At 43.8% G+C, this 17161-nt stretch overlaps 1 protein-coding gene across 1 annotated transcript in view; it reads right to left on the minus strand.

Annotated features, from left to right (window-relative positions):
• Positions 1-638: 638 nt before the first annotated feature.
• PLOD2 (procollagen-lysine,2-oxoglutarate 5-dioxygenase 2) overlaps positions 639-17161 on the minus strand; it is a 124333-nt gene continuing 107810 nt past the window's right edge. Inside the window, exon 19 of the mRNA XM_075003825.1 lies at positions 639-1048. Within this exon, the coding sequence (XP_074859926.1) occupies positions 1043-1048 (6 nt within the window). The 3' untranslated portion in view covers positions 639-1042. The remainder of the gene's footprint in view (positions 1049-17161) is intronic.

Genomic DNA, 17161 nt, shown 5'->3' on the forward strand with positions numbered 1-17161 from the left:
TAAGAAGCCGTTTGAAAAACACTTATGCAATAGCAGGAGGAAAGACAGCTGTGTAGTTTGCAGTAGGTCATGGACAGGCTGTCTATTAATGGTAATCATCATATGTCTATGCCTACCTAACTATCCCAAAAGAAGATTCTTCATTACTTAGCAAGTGGCAACTAAATTTTATAACACGTTCACTACTCTTAATTAGCAAACAGTATTTCCTTTTGTGGAGCGCTGAATATTTGAACATCACATTAAATAGGTTAATGAAGCTTGCAGCTAAGATAAGAATTTCAAAAACTACTTGACAACAGCAGAGATCCATGCTGTAAGCTACTGGGGAGAATGGCACAGTTACATTTAAATATGTTCCAGAGACACATAAGTTGATATCTACAGATGGGAATTGAAAAGTTTGGAGGAAATGGGGCAGCTGAGGCAAGCTTTTAAAGTGACATCCTAAAAATGAAGCTGTCACTGTAGTGTATGACATGATCACATACCGGGCTTCTGTGTAGAGTCCTAAACTCTGCCCTTGTGCAACTTTCTTTCTCTCAGCTGAACTGGGGCAATTTACACCAGCTCTGAATTTAGCAATGAGCCTCCTCTTTGTGATGCAAAGCAAAATAATAGCAAAGCGAATCTGAACATATTTTTAATCTTAGGATTTAGCTGAATTTGATGTATATTTAAATGCAGCATATATGGAGGATTCAAAAAAGATTTCCTAACCCTTAGAAAAGGGCAGAAGTGTAGTGGAGCTGCTCCAGCTGATGTAGGGGGAACAGATTGGCAGCAAAATAGGGGAAAAGGGAGATTCACTGAATTCCTGTCCTTGGATTGCTTTTTCCCAGAGGCAGTGCATGCTCCAATGAAGAACTGTGGTGGCTCAAGTGTTCTCCTCCAGCTTTAACTTTCCAGGCAATTACAGTGTGTGTTATTGTCCACAGAGATAATTGTCTTGTCATATTGTGGGGTGCAGCCCAGCGCAGTGAGGGTTATGTCGCCACCTTCCTCCCAATACGTAGTTGCTGTAACTCCCAACCTGGGCCACTCAGACCTAGAGAGAGAGAGAGAGAGAGAGAGTGTGTGTGTGTGTAGCTGCAGCCCTGAGCCCCATTGTGCCAGCAATATACCTATTACACTCAGCCTTTGTTACTACTTGGAGAATGACCCCCCAATGCAACCCTTCTCCAATATTTTTCCCTTTAAAAGAACTACAACTACTGAACACAGGGGCCAAGTCCACTCAGCCCCCACCCCCCACTCCCAGAAGTTGAAGATTCACCAGAAATACCATTGCCCATATGTGTGTAACACACACACACACACACACACACACACACACACACAAGTGGAGCAGTACTGCCACCAAAAGCACTTTTCACTGTCTGTTTGGAGGCTTAATGACCAAGAGTACATTCGCACATTTCTTGCCCTTTTGTGATCCTGCTGGAAGTCAGTGTGCTGGTTCTGAAGCTTTGAAACATCCATTCAACTTCCTAGTTAAAACGCCATGGCTGAAATGTCTGTGGCCAAATTACAATGAGACCAGTTTTGAAAAGGTGTACATTGTTTTATTTTTAAGAGCACCCTACCAGGAGGGACGGCTATTTTGCATACATGTATGCCCTAGAATTCCGAGCAAAGATGCCCTGCAGGGACCTAAGTACAAGACTGGAACTGATGAGTAAGCCATTGTTTCATTAGCTGCTGTACAGCTCTTGATTTAGAGGTTTAATTCACTCTGAGCCAAAGAACCGCTATTGTGACTGATGCTATAAATGTGAGCAATTACTAAAAACTGAAACATGTTACCATTGTTTCCATTGTTACTTTCTAGTCATGTCATTCTGGACCAATGAAGTGAAATGCCGTTATAAGACATTGATTCGCTAACAGTGGTGCAGCAGATAATCCCATTGGGTTTCTTTCCTCTTCAATGACATAACTAAGTAGCATCAGGCATTAGCATAACATGAAGGCAAAATGGTTTTCTTATGTGTTTGTCTACATGGCGTTACATCATCTTTTGGCTCTGCAAGGTGTGTGTGTGTGTCTCTCTCTCACACACACACACACACTGAAATCCTGTCCCCTACAAAATTGGATTCTACCTCTTTATCCAGACTGATGTCTATATTCATGCAATGTCAATGTGGTCTTTTTTTAGAGTAAACGTACCAGAGTTTACAGTGCATAAAGCAAGACCCTATTGTAGTGTTGAGGAGAAAAGGCACTTCAAAGTAAAAGGCATAAAGAAGTAAAAATTTTGAGCAGTAAAGGCACTGGGAAGTGCCTGCGGCTACACGCATGCCATCACTTTGAAGTATGACACTTTGAACTTGCCGTGGGGGTAGAATTAACCAAATGAAGTGCTGCGTATTTACCGCAGCACTTCATTAGTAATCTCCCATCTCCATGATTAACATGCCCCCTTCAAAGTTGGGGGCACATGTAGAGAAACCCTTGCACCATGGTCAGATTATCCCATTGTCCTGCATCAGACTCAAAATCCAAATGAAGGATGGGGAAATGGCCCATTCTACCTGCACTGCTTACAACCTCTCCCCCCCGATAACGTATTTCCTCAACAACTAGATTCCACTGGAACAGCTGAAAAAGGATTTGCAAGCTCAAGAGACAGAGGGTGAAATCCTAGCCCATTACAGGCCATGGCACAACTCTCATTAGCTTCAGATGGATGAGGGTTCCCCCTTGAAGGCTTGTGGGAACCAGATGTAGTCTAGACAAACATACCTGAGTGAGACAAGGATAGTCAGACACTTTGGTGTTCAGATTCAAACTCACTTTTTAAGTTTGCTTTCTGTCAGTAGGCCTTCAAACCAACAGACTTCAGCTAAGCCACACACCAAAACCCTAGAGGAGTCTTTACATGTTTTTCTTATTTGATTACTGTGAGCAGGGACATCTGCCAGTGCAGCGCTTTTTCCACGTCCTGTCAGAACATGTGGTTTTTGTCTAAATCAAAATATTGTACAAGAAAAATATTAAAAAATGTTGACTGGTAGAATCAAATTGAAAAATATGATCTTGACGCATTGAGTGTTGTAGCTGAAAATACTGATTTTTCATTTTGCTATTTCCAGAGCAAACCTCTTTTTGTAAGTATTTTTGAGTTCACCTTTTTTGCTCTAAATTGGGATAGAACTCATCTGAAAATTTTCAAATTTCCTGAAAGAGGGAAGTTCCATTTTTTTTAAAATTATATAAAAAGGACAAAGTTTTGATATAGACATTTTATATATATATATAAGGCTACTGTGTGGGTCAAATACTCCAGCTTTTCTGTTTTAAAATTTAGATGGCATCTGAATGAGTTAATGGAAATGGACAATAATTAGTGATTTAATAGAAACTACAGATGCCTTTCATATTTCAGTCACACACCAGTTGTACACATCAGACTTTTTGGAGTCTTTGAGTCCAAAGATAATAACATTTGAAATGAGGAAAAACAATTATACACAAAAATGTTTGAGAGAAGGACAATAAGCCACCTATTGCCATCTAGGGAAAATGGGGGTGAGGTCTGAAATCTGATAAACTAAACAGCTGCCTACTCCAGAGAGCGAGAGAGAGACATGGTGAAAAATGCAGGGTTAAAAGAAGGCAACTTAGCACTCAGACTCAGACACCGGCTCCTTAAACTCAGCAGATCTATACTCAGATGTGAACCCTCCAGCAATAAAAGCCTAGTGAGGAAGCACTAGAGAAAGGTCTCTACTCTCTCTCTACAATTCTCTTGTTCAGGCTTTTGTTTAGCATGAAAGATTGCTACATACCTTATCTGCAAGTATAAATGCTGTTTACACAGCTGCACTTTCCCCAGTGCCATGATTTCTAATAATTAGTGTTTTTTATTAGAGTAGCCCACTGGAGCCCCATTATGCTAGGTGTTGTACAAATGTTGGACAAGAACAAGAAAACAGTGAGGTGTGGCTCATAGAGACCTGGGTTCCATTCTGGACTCTAGTATCAGAGGGGTAGCCGTGTTAGTATGGATCTGTAACAGCAACGAAGGGTCCTGTGGCACCTTATAGACTAACAGAAAAGTTTTGAGCATGAGCTTTTGTGAGCATCTGATGAAGTGAGTCTGATGAGCATCTGATGAAGTGAGTCTGTGCTCACGAAAGCTCATGCTCAAAACTTTTCTGTTAGTCTATAAGGTGCCACAGGACCCTTCGTTGCTATTCTGGACTCTGCCACTGATATCCTTTAACCACATGACTTTGTGTCTCAGTTTCTCTTTCATTAAAACATGCAAATAATGGTAATTCCTTGCTTTTCAGAAGCACTTTTTAGTTCTACAGATGACAAGCACTTTATGAGAGGGGAAATATTGTTGTGAAAGCCATTAGTCAGCCCCACAGAGTGGTAAATACTTCTTTTCAGATTGTGATTCTGGCCATGGTGGAAAAAATCAGGGGTTACTGACCCATTAAAGCAAGTACATAGGAAGAGATGCAACAGTTCCCAAGATGGAGACACTTTGTCCCTTCCCTCACCACCTCCAGAGAGGAAGACTTGTTCATGCTTCACTGGATGTCAGCCTCCTGACAGCTTCAGTCACTTTGCCACCCCACCCATCTCCTCTAGGTTCTTAGTCCTTCCTTTGCTTTGCAGGTGCCCCCCCCCGGGCCCCCGCCAGGCCCTCAGCTCCTTTGAAGTGTTTGCCTGTAATAGTCAACCCCTTATCGGCTGGGCCTTCACTATGGTTTGCTCTCCCCAAGCAGACATACCAGATTGAATGATTTGACTTAAGATCAACTCCCATCGTACAATCACCACACAGACAGATTTATCATGAAAACAGTCATAAGTTTATTCTCAAAGGCTGAGATTTAAAAGCTAGTGAGTAAGGGTAATGGAACGAGAAAGGTTACATAATAAAACAAAATCATTACACAATTCCTAAAGACTCAGTGGGGTAGCTGTGTTAGTCTGTAGCTTCAAAAATAACAAGCATTCCTCTAGCACCTTAAATATGCACAAATTTATTTATTAGGTAATGAGCAGTCCTACCCACAAAAGCTTATAATCTACTAAACAAATTTATTAGTCTTTATGGTGCTAGAAGACTGCTTGTTGTCTGTCTAAAGAAGCTCTTCATACTCTATATGTCTTTTGCAGCATTTCAACCTAATCTGCGTGAGATTCTTCTTTCATTATTGTAAACATGCTGCCCATTAATCTCTGCAGGCACAGGTTATGGGAGTATGTTTCTTCCTTCCCCTTATATCACCATAGTTTGTTGTCTTTGCACATGGCCAAGCTAATCCAAATGGCTTATTTTTTAACGATGTACTCCTTTCCTGAAGACGCCAGCTGTAAATGGGGCTTTAATTGCTTTGACTTACAAGGCTTAATTTACATGTGATAGAAAGACACACTGCTCATCTCCTGCCTGGAAGAAACTTGTCTTTCTCTTTGGCTGGTGACAGACTTTAAAACATATTATCAGTACATACACACAACTCCTTCAAAATATCATCCACCATCACTATTCACAAGTCGTGGGACACCAGCATTCATTTGAGACTTCCTATGATATCCTTTATGGAGCACTATAAAAGTGGGATGCAAGTGCCAGGCCTGCTACAAGTTGCTATTACACAAAAGTGAATCCTTTCCAATTTGCAGGGTTGTCCAAAGAGGAGTTCCAGGGCTGGGGCAATTCCTCACCAACCCTTGCCTGACACAGCCCCTCCCTAAGCCCTGCCCCTGTGCTGTCCTATTCCAATCCACTCCCAAAGCAACATGGCTCAGGGGGTTATGGGGCCTGGCATGGTGACAACAGCAGGGGTCACCTCCCCACACAGACAGTGGGAGCTGAAGTGACCTGGCAGCCTGTTCCACTCAGCCATGCTCTCCCAGCCTGCTGCACCCCCCCGGGTCTCCATGGTGGTGGGAAGTGAAGATCCCTGAGAGAGAAGCGCTCTGCTTTCTGCCACCATTGAGAAGCCACACACAGCAGGATGGGAGGCCACCAGGGTGGAGCAGGCTGCTGGGTCTCTCAGGTTCCAGCTGCCTGCGTGGTTCGCAGGGGTGCGGGGGGGGGCCCTCCGGCAGCCTCTCCTGTGCCAGACGCCACAATGCCCTGCATCCCTTCCACTGGGTGGTTGGGGCGACCCCCTGTGTGCCCCCCCCAAAAAAAAACATGGGGCAGCCACCCTGATTCAGCCTGTGGATGGGACAGCTCTGCCCAGTTGATACTGAGGTATTCTTAGAGTCACAAGAGAGCAAAGAGGAAATGGCGGTGGGGGGGTGGCAACTGGCTGAGAAGAGGCGGACTCTCAGAAATCCATCAGCTCTCTCAGGGAAGAAGATAGCCATATGAATTGTCTCCTTGCAAAATTGCTGCCTGGTCTTCTGCACCAAAACTGTCAGCACCCGGTTCATGCTGTCTCTGGCATTTTCTACCTCCCTGCTGTCGACTCCAGCTCTGAGTGGAAGTTACGCCCACATTACAGTTGCTATGCATCGCTATGCATCGCCTGAGTGTGGCCATCAGCTCATGGGAATAAGGGGACTTTGAAGTAAACAGGGTCCTTTCGAAAAGGAGCCCCGTCTGGAGGAGCCGTGCGGCAGCGAGGAGCATCAATTTCAAAGTGCCGCGGCCGCCCGCATGCTAATGAAGCACTGAATATGCATTTCAGCGCTTCATTAGTAAACTTCGAAATGTCCATTTGCGTGGCCATTTCGAAGTTTGGGGCTAGTGTAGATGTAGCCTGTGTGTGAGAGCCGGGGCCTTGGGCCCGAGACTCACAATATGTTAGATAATTACTAATCTGGATACTCACAGCCGCTCATCATCAGTATGTGGTTCTAGTTTGTCATAGCTCCAGGGCCTTAGCCTATTGATAGAGAAGTGGACAGGCTGGATGATAGCCAGCTGTGCTTTTCCCCAAGGAGCAGAGCCTTGGATTCTGCCCACACAAGTGAGGCCTCTAGTCACCAAGCTAGACTCATTCCCTCCATCTCCCGTGCATACACCATTTCACCCAGTCACTACTCAAGTATTTTATACAAAAAGGAACTAGCTTTAATGAGACAGAACCTTATCAAAGACTATCCTATAACCTGGTGTTTAGGCTACTGACCAAGGCAGTGAGAGGCCTAAAATCATGTTCCTGCTCTAATGACTATCCACATATTTTTATAAAGTTATTCAAGACTTGGCAAACCAAGTAATTCAGGGGTCATAAGCTACAACAATAAGTGAGTTATGGCTTTGCATAACTCCACCTGTGGCCTAACATCTTAATGCCAAAGCCATTCAAATCCAATATTTATGTAGCTTACAATGAAGCAGAGTTATCATGAAAATGTGTGTATCATTTTGTGTATTTGCCTCTACCATGCCGTCTAGTAACTGGTATAATATCATTAAACATTCATGAAGGATGCAGCCAGTACTTTCAATGACCTACAGGTGGGGGATACCTGTGTGTATGTGAGTGGCTCACAGAGGGTGTGGGGCTCCTGCTGAGGGTAACCCTGACGACCAGGTAACACCTTTGTACTGAAGACAAAGGAGGAGGTGGAGCCTGAGGGGTTTGAATTGGAACTGGGAGTTGGAAGCAGTGAGTCTGGGCTGGGAGAGAGAGAGAGAGAGACAAAGGAGGGGGCAAGGCCCCAGCTCTGGGGGCAGCTCGGGGCCTCCTCTCCCCAACATGGATTGGACTGGCTGTCTCTGCCTGCTGTACTGACTCCTCTGTACGACGCTGTGTCCTGTTGGCAAACAAACCTGCTGTTTTCCTGCTGAGTGAGAGACTCTCCTGCCTGCGGACAGGGTGCAGAGCTTGGGGGACCCCAGAACCCCATCACAAGGTGTGAACTGGAAACTGTGTGAGTGATCCTAAGGGATGGCGAGAGGTGTAATGGGGCAAAATTACTTTGTGAGAGCTTTTGTGGAACCTTGCCAGGAACAGAAGAGTTTACCAACCATTGTTCCAAGGTTTCTTAGCAGTGGTTACACAGATGTTGGAAAAAATAACTTTCAAATGGAAATATTCATAATAAAGTTTACATATACCGTTAGAAGGACTCTGTCCCAAAGCACAAATTAGGAGCATAATTCACTTAAGAAAGATGCCAAGCTTGACCGACAAGTTCTAAATTAAATATTTGTGCGTCTAAGCTGAGACCACTTTCTTCTTTAAAACGACCTTGAATGAAAAATTTTCCCCAGGGAGACCATATTATTAGTGTCGGTCTTCACTTCTCAGCCTAAGCTGAGCTGTTGCTGGACCCATTGTGTGTGCTGTTTGCCATGGTTGTATTTTTAGGGGCAGATCCTGCTATGGCTTACACAGCAGAATAGTTTGACTCTTGCACAGGCCCATCATACTATAGACTCTTAGAGGCTGTAAACTCCTTGAGGAACGCACCAAGTTATCCTGGGTCCTAGTACTGTCCTGGGGTACTATACAATTACAGTGTAACTATTGGCAAAGCTCTATGAGCCAGACCACCTTTCAGAGCAGGAGACATCAATGATGTATCCCAACTTAGAAAAAGCTGAGCCCTTGTGTGTGTTCTAGGGTGCTTTTAGTTTCCTCCCAATCCCATCAATGCTGCCAATAACTGGCGTGTGCTTTCGGTGTCACGTAACCCTGCTCTGCATTGGAATTTCTTCTCACTTTGCAGCCTTTTTGCACTGTCAAGGTGGTGTAAAGGAGCTTCATCCCTCATGAGCTGCAGGATGTGCTAAATAATTACTGGAAAAAACAAAAAGAGCTACATCGTACATAGGAGTTCATATTTAGCCTGTGTGTCTAGACCAGGAGTGGGGACCCCTTTTTGGGTCAGGGGCTCAAAATCAGTTGAGGGCCACATAAGTGGGAAAAAAACAAACCAACCAACCCCACCTCACTGATGTGGTCACCAACTGAAAAACAACCTAAAAAAAAAAGGAGTGGGGTGCAGGAGCAGGCTGAGGGCCTGAGTAGGAGAGAGTGCTGGAGCACACTGGATTTGGGAGGGGGTGGGCTGGCTGGGAGGGGTGCAATCTAGAAGTGTATGGGTCTGTGCAATGGGGTGCACTTACCTGGCACAGTGCCCCTGCCACTCCCAGCACCCACCTGATTGGCTGGCCATTCAGAATGGGGAGGGAAAAGCCTCTCCAGGCAGCACTGCTCTGCCATTCTGCCAGCTGGGGGCGGGGGGGGGATGGGAGCTGAAAGGCAGAGCAGTGGTGGGTCGCAGTCACTTCCTGTCCATGTCAGGTGGAGCCCGTGGGCTAGATCTGGCCATGGCTTGCATGCCGCTGGTCTGTGAACCTCAGGGCTCCACACACACCCATCCCTCCACCACCCCGCATCACATCAGGACAGATGCTGGGGAGGGGAGCCCTCAGCCTCAGGACTGGACACAGAAGAGCCACAGGCCACAGTCAAACCTCAGGCAGCGGGGGGCGGGGAGGTGCCCCATCCCTAATAAAGGTGGAGATAGTGGGCAAGCATGCTGGTGGAGGGACAGGGAGCCAGACAATGCATAGCATCCCTTTTCCCACTCAATGGCGATTTATTAGCACTGTGCAATGCTAACTTTTCAGTGATAGCCCTCCTGTTTGGTTGGATTCCCCCCAGCTCCCCACCCACCCTTTAAGGGCAGTTCCCTTAGTGCAGAACCCATCAGTACTGTCCCTAGTAGCATAGAGCTATAGCCATGAGCTCTGGAATGCAAGGGCAGGGGAGCAGCTAATGCCAAATGTATAACTGCAGTGGAGTCATGGAAAGGCTGCGTGGCGTGTTCTACATGAGCAGCGATTCTCTTCAGCTGCTTAAAGGAGCACCTAGATTAGTGGCTTGGTCACCTGGCATATGCTCCAGGCATTTTTAAAATTCAGATCCATAACAGTTTTTTTTCTTTTTAAAATCAGTTTTGTGATAAGTAGGTAGAATTCATATATTATACAGTTTAAAGGAAAACCTACTGTTTCGAGTTTAAGCTAAAACCATTAGGATTTTACAGCATTGCCAGATTCCACTGCTTTCCATCCATAGTTACTTTTTCCTGCCAGTATTACAAAAGTGACACATACTTAAAGCAAGGCCACATGAAGTGAGGTGAGTGCTAATTGCACAAAAATTTTGTGAGTCATGTGCTCTCTCTCTCTCTCCCCCTCTCTCTCTTGCTCTGCAGCCAATCAAAGTGCTGTCACAGTTCAAGCACTACACCCCGCAAACGCTAGCTATGAAAGTGCATTTAGCAAAACTAAGCTTTCCTGGGATATCATACTGATCACTACAGTATTGCAACCCACTGAGCTGAAGGAGGGCCACTCATGTGGCCCCCCCCCTTACTAGCCTAGGTTGCCCGCACTGATGTAGCACATCTCTGACAGATGTTTGCCTAATGTACTCTTAAAATTCACCAGTGACAGAGCTTTCACACCCTCCCTGGGCAATTAATTCCAGTAGTTAACCACACTGAAACGTCCCTAAAGTCCAACCTAAACCTTATTTGTTGCTGGATAATCTTCACTCTCATGCATTATATTCCCAATGGATGGTTGGGGTAGTTGAATTCGCCCATTACCACCAATTTCTATGGATGATTTTTAGAGTTTTTTTTTTTTAAACAAAATTTATCTGCCTCTTCTGCGCAGGTAGGTGGTTTGTAGTAGACCACTACCTTGCTATTCCCCCCCCCCCCGTTTTTTATGCCTGTTATCCTTACCTGGAAATGCTCAAACACTCAGTCTCCTGTCTCCATCTCGGCCTCAAGTGTTTACATTCTCAACATATAAAGCTACATTTCCCCCATCTTTCCTTGCCTGTACCTGGCTATACCAATATTTCAGCCATGCATATTATCCCAGCAAGACTCTGTGCTGCCAACTATACCATAGTTGTGTTTATTTACTCGTATTGCAAGTTCTTCCATCTTATTGCCCAAGCTTCTTGCTTTAATATTCAGACACCTAAGATACTGATGTTATTTGTCGCCCTCCAATTCTCTCTCCTTTATCCCTGCTACTGGAATCCGTTCCCTCTCCTTCCCCTAGTGTAAAATAGTTGTGAATGTCCTGCAGTAAACATGTAGCACATCACAAAGCATTATGTGCGCACTGTTCTTAAAAATAGCGGTTACAAAAAGTAAGGTTTGATGTTACTTATTAAGGACTGGCTCATACTCTCATGCATTGCAGCTCTTAGATTATTGAGTTTTTACCAAATTTGAAAAAAAATGCCTCTTTTTGCTGTTTTGGTTGCCAGCCCCCAGCCTAAATCTGTGTAACTAATATTGTCCAGGATTGTGAAAAAGAAAATCCCCCTCCGCCTCCCGGTGACATAGGTTACATTGGCGTACAGTGACTGTCAACACCATGCTCTGGTCTCAGGAGATTCTCTTTTGCCACTCTAATTTCTGCCTTTCATTGACCTGGGGTAATTATGGCAACATGAGAGTGTTTTCAGCACATGCAGCTGGAGCTGGGGCCGCTGGAGCTGGTGCAACTGCCCCCATGTAGCATAGTTGTGAAGACAAGCCCAGACTAGCTCTTCCTATGGCACTTTTGACTTGTTCCCCACTACAGGCCTTCACACCTCTGTAGTAAAGTCTGTTTAGTTACCTGTGTGCATGCAGGTACGGCTGTTTGCAATTCCAATTGCTCATAGTTCACTCTTTCCGGCTAATGGGCTCTTCAGGAATTGGTGGCCTGGCCATATGCTAATATGGCTTCTGTGACCAACTCATTTCTCATCCTAAACAGGTCTGGCCTTAAATTGCTTCACTGGAATACCAAACAATTGTATAACTACCCCAGGGTATATTCTGGAATAAACTTTGGAGTTCTGAGCAAGGAAAGGAGGTTGCGGGGGGCGTGGTCCAGAGATGCAGGAAAGGTTGTGGGGTGGGGGGGTGTTTCAGTGCTTGCTGTTGGTGATTGCATAGATAAAGGTCACAGGAAGAAGTTCTGGACCCTGTCTCTCAGGTGGGCGAGAGCCTTACAAGTGCAAGACAGGGCAGAGAAGGGCTCACAATGTTTCTTTAAGGTTCATTTGGTTCTTGAATAGCCTGGTCAAATATCAGATGAATTAGCCCACTCTCCCTTTAACCCTCCTCTCCACCTGTCGCACCACCACCACCACCATATGACTGTCAAAAGCTGTGTCTACACGTGCACGCTACTTCGAAGTAGCGGCACTAACTTCGAAATAGCGCCCGTCGCGGCTACGTGCGTTGGGCGCTATTTCGAAGTTAACTTCGACGTTAGGCGGCGAGACGTCGAAGTCGCTAACCTCATGAGGGGATCGGAATAGCGCCCTACTTCGACGTTCAACGTCGAAGTAGGGACCGTGTAGACGATCCGCGTCCCGCAACGTTGAAATTGCTGGGTCCTCCATGGCAGCCATCAGCTGGGGGGTTGAGAGATGCTCTCTCTCCAGCCCCTGCGGGGCTCTATGGTCACCGTGGGCAGCAGCCCTTAGCCCAGGGCTTCTGGCTGCTGCTGCGGCAGCTGGGGATCCTTGCTGCAGGCACAGGGTCTGCAACCAGTTGTCAGCTCTGTGTATCTTGTGTTGTTTAGTGCAACTGTGTCTGGGAGGGGCCCTTTAAGGGAGCGGCTTGCTGTTGAGTCCGCCCTGTGACCCTGTCTGCAGCTGTGCCTGGCACCCTTATTTCGATGTGTGCTACTTTGGTGTGTAGACGTACCCTCGCAGCGCCTATTTCGATGTGGTGCCGCGCAATGTCAAAGTTGAACATCGACGTTGCCAGCCCTGGAGGACATGTAGACGTTATTCATCGAAATAGCCTATTTCGATGTTGGCTTCACGTGTAGACGTAGCCAGAGTGTTTCATTCTACTCACCACCAGGTAGGGGTTTAGGAATCACAATTGGCCTAATGAGGGGAGTTCAAGACCTGCTTCTCCAGCACTTCAAGCCAAAGCCTGCAGGGCCAGCGTCCTGTGTTCTGTTCTGAGCATTGCTGTCCAGCAAAACCTGTGTTTCCCAGTGGGAGGAGATTTGTGTATTGTAAAAATTATGCTCCCCAACTACTTTAAATATCTATGGAGGTATTGAATTTTATCACCCTCTGTCAGGCAAGGCTGCTATTACCACCTTGAGAGGTGTAAGACCTACAGAAGCAATTTTTTTAAAAAAAAGTGTTATAAATACACCCACACCCTCACTTGAAAATGAATAATTAATAATCAGGATCTATTACTGGCATAGCTAAATATTTATAGCAAAAATAGCCTGCATGAGGGAGTAGGCCTATTTGCAACACTAGGGCATCCTGTCACATTGAAGGGCCAGTTTATAATGAAGCGCTATGAATATCTAACAACAGCAACGAAGGGTCCTGTGGCACCTTATAGACTAACAGAAAAGTTTTGAGCATGAGCTTTCGTGAGCACAGACTCACTTCATCAGATGCTCATCAGACTCACTTCATCAGAGCTGGGGTAATTATGGCAACATGAGAGTGTCTTCAGCCCATGCAGCTGGAGCTGGTGCAACTGCCCCCATGTAGCATAGTTGTGAAGACAAGCCCAGACTAGCTCTTCCTATGGCACTTTTGACTTGCTCCCCACTAAAGGCCTTTGCACCTGAGCATCTGATGAAGTGAGTCTGTGCTCACGAAAGCTCATGCTCAAAACTTTTCTGTTAGGCTATAAGGTGCCACAGGACCCTTCATTGCTGTTGCAGATCCAGACTAATACGGCTACCCCTCCGCTACTCTAAATTTCTAGTTTGACCACAGGATGGCAGAAGTATGGAGTTATAGAATTACTTTTAGCTCCACTTGTTCTTTTTCAGATGAAAGGTGTTCACCCTGTTCGCAGTCTTCCTTTTTCTTTTCTTTCCCTTCCCACAGCAAAACTAGGCTAAATACATCAGCCTCCACAGCAAATTGAGTAAAGAGGTCATACCATGAAGCTTTTAATCCTTACTCTAGAATTCAGCCAAAAAATGGTCACACATGTCATTTTCAAGGAGTAAAAGAAGCCAGATGTTGTACAGAAAGCTCTGCAATTTACAGGCATGACCCAGCAATGGAGGCTATTATTTTATTTTCCATATAAAGTATTGTTTTCATTGTGGGTAAATAGGGATCACCATGGTTTATTTTTTATTTAACAGATCTTTGTAACCCTACTTGTTCGTAATTTGAACTAACCACTGAATAAATGAAATTAAGACTTTGCCGTCGTGGCATGTTTGCTGGAACCATGTATGTTCATTGCATTTGAGCTAACAGAATGAATAACCAGAGAAGAATATCAGACAAAAAGATGCCAAGGAAATATCCAAAACATAGTCTTAAATTATATCCCAATTACTGGGGCTTGATTCTGGTTTTAACTTTAGCAAATTCATGAGACTTTGTAGGGCATCCTGCCCTAGCTTTTTCTTTCAAAAAAGTACTAAGCCCCAGTGACATAATTCAGAGAACTTTGTTTAGGTTTCATGTATCTTTCTGAACGCACAGCATCAGAAGGTACTTATATTTGCAGACAGTGACAGTTCAATTTGAGCAATTACAATGATCCTTTAGAATAGGAATTTTCTGAGTGGTGAACTGTAAACTCAATATTTTGCAAATCAATCAGTACAAATCATATATCTGTTTCCATTTTTAAAAGCAAAGAAAAATTCCTTTTAGTTTATATTTGGCTTGAAGGAAGATAGTATGCAGTGAAAAAGGGCACAGATGGGAGATACAAAGGAAGAAAACAGCTATTTGTCATCAGTGGACATGGAGAATTCCCTGGTACTGCTTTACTTTCAGTTATGCAAGTTATGCCTCTCAGGGACTGTGTCTACACCTGCATTCCTCTTTCGCAAGAGGCATGCAGATAAGGAAATTGAAATTCAAATTTACATATCTGATGCCCATTTGCATATTTTTCTTTCAAAAGAAGAAAAGCAGTGTAAACACAGCTCTTTCAAAAGAAAACCCCATCTTCAAAAGACCCCTTCTTCTTATGGGATGAAGGGGTCCTTCAAAGACGGGCTTTACTTTTCAAGAAGCCACGTCTACACTGCTTTTCTTCTTTCAAAAGAATATGCAAATGATGTGCCAGATATGTAAATCTGAACCTCATTTGTATGCTTGATTTCCCTCATTTGCATGCCTCTTTCGACAGACGAATGAAAGTGTACACACAGCCTCGGTGTTTTTCAGCTGTTACAACACTTTACCATAAACAAAGACTTTCCTAATTCAAAAGCTGAGAGATTGGTAAACTAGCTGGAAAGGATGACTATTGTCTGTATCAAAGTGAGGGTCATCAATGATTTCTACTAATCCCCTCAGAGGCGTCAATTCAAGGAAGCAATGCATCATCTCCAGCTGGCTTTCATGAGTCTGAAACAAGAAACCATTTCAGACAGAGGTATGGAAAGACCACAGACTCTGCAGTTAATCTCTTTACCAGCGGACAGCAGAAATTTGCAAAAAAAACCTGGGTTTCAGAAAGAAAGTAGCACAAGGTATGGAAAAGTGCCATTCATGGGAGATTCATATGGGTGAGAGGGAGTGTCTTAATAGTCCACTTGTAGTTTCCATGAAATGCACACATAGCAATTTAGAGAAGCAAGGGTAATATATAGCAGTCTAAAATAATTTAACCACTGAAGTCAAAGAAGTAGCATTACCAAAGTGAAGGCAAATAAAAGCTAGAAAAAAGCTAAAATGTGCAGACAGCTGCTATTAATCATCTTACCTACTTTCATAAAAGACATTGTCAAGGGATCATGCACAAGTGATGGAAGAAATATTTGTCCAGAATCAGGTACTTCAGAACAAAGCATTATAAGCCCAAAGAGGCTTTGCTAAGTTCTGACAACATTGACTGTATTTAGTAGTGCACCAGAGTTTAGCAAGTGGAATCACAAGATGGTCATTGTACCTTATTATTGCTACTTACAGTTTCATGATCAGGGCAAGTTGTGTAGAATTATTTATGGTTTTAAACCATCCCTTTCACTTCCATAAAAAAGAGCTTTAGATGTTCTGCAATATTGGTCACCAGAATGAGAGTTAAGATTATTACTGCCTTATCACTGGAATTTCCCTTATTTTATATATTATTGTAAATTGAGTTTAACCACAAAACCAGCTATTTTTGCATAAGATAAAGCAGGCAAAAATGAATTTCTTTTGAAAAAAACAGACCTCAGTAGTTCTTTTGAATCTTCTGTAAAGCTTCATTACTTGTACAGAAACACCTCTGTTATTAGCAATAAAGGCTTCTTACCTCTTCCTGCAGAGGCCAAATAGGTAAAAAAAAAATCCAGTAAAGCAATGTCTACATGAAATGAAACCTTTTGACAGGTCAAAGTTCTGTGGGAGATATTCAATTGAAGGATGCTTTTTAGGTTTTGTGCTTTACAGTACAGAAACAGCATTACACTCCCTTGTGCATATGAAATCATTAGCTTGAAGTTAAACACTTTAAAAAGCGACAACTAAAGCAGTATATTTATATACAAAGTAAAAACCAATTTGCATTTATATGAGATACATTAATTTATATACAAATATTTCCTTATCATTTCTTCACAGACCAGGCTGCCTGTTTTGAAGTTGAAGGGCAAAAATCTTAGCACAATGGCATTTAGTAGAAAGACTCTCACTCTTTTTACTATGGCCAGGATTTCACCCTAGGTCCTTTTCATCTCTAAGTTCCATTGGAACTTGTCAGTGAACAGTTTGTACCTTCCATATATAGTTTCATTCAGGACATGTGTGTAAGAAACCGAGATACGGGATTACTCCAGCCTATGCTAATCCTCGTCTTAAAACATCAGACCTTCAAGCACCCTTTTAAGTGTGAGGAAGAAACCAATGCCAATATAGGGACATTTTTTAATGTATATTATTGATAAAATATACTCTTGTTCAGGGGGTATAAGCATTCTGACTCAGTGGCCCTAGCTACAGTCTTTGGCACTCCATTTTAAGATTTACTTGCTAAGTAGTGGGTTGCTGAAGGGTACAGGAGACAAGCTTTGTACTACTTAATTTTTCTAAGAAACAGGTTTTAAAGTAGTTGAAAACGATGTAAACAATGCTGGCAGAATAGAGACAGAGTGGTTAGCTCACTACAAACAGTAATTTCCCCCCTTTTGGTAGTCTCACCTTTGCATCAACTGTTGGGTGCAGACCACATCCATCCTGATAAATCAGCC

Source organism: Carettochelys insculpta, chromosome 10, assembly GCF_033958435.1.
Source record: "Carettochelys insculpta isolate YL-2023 chromosome 10, ASM3395843v1, whole genome shotgun sequence".
In the NCBI taxonomy this organism is placed as follows: domain Eukaryota; kingdom Metazoa; phylum Chordata; order Testudines; family Carettochelyidae; genus Carettochelys; species Carettochelys insculpta.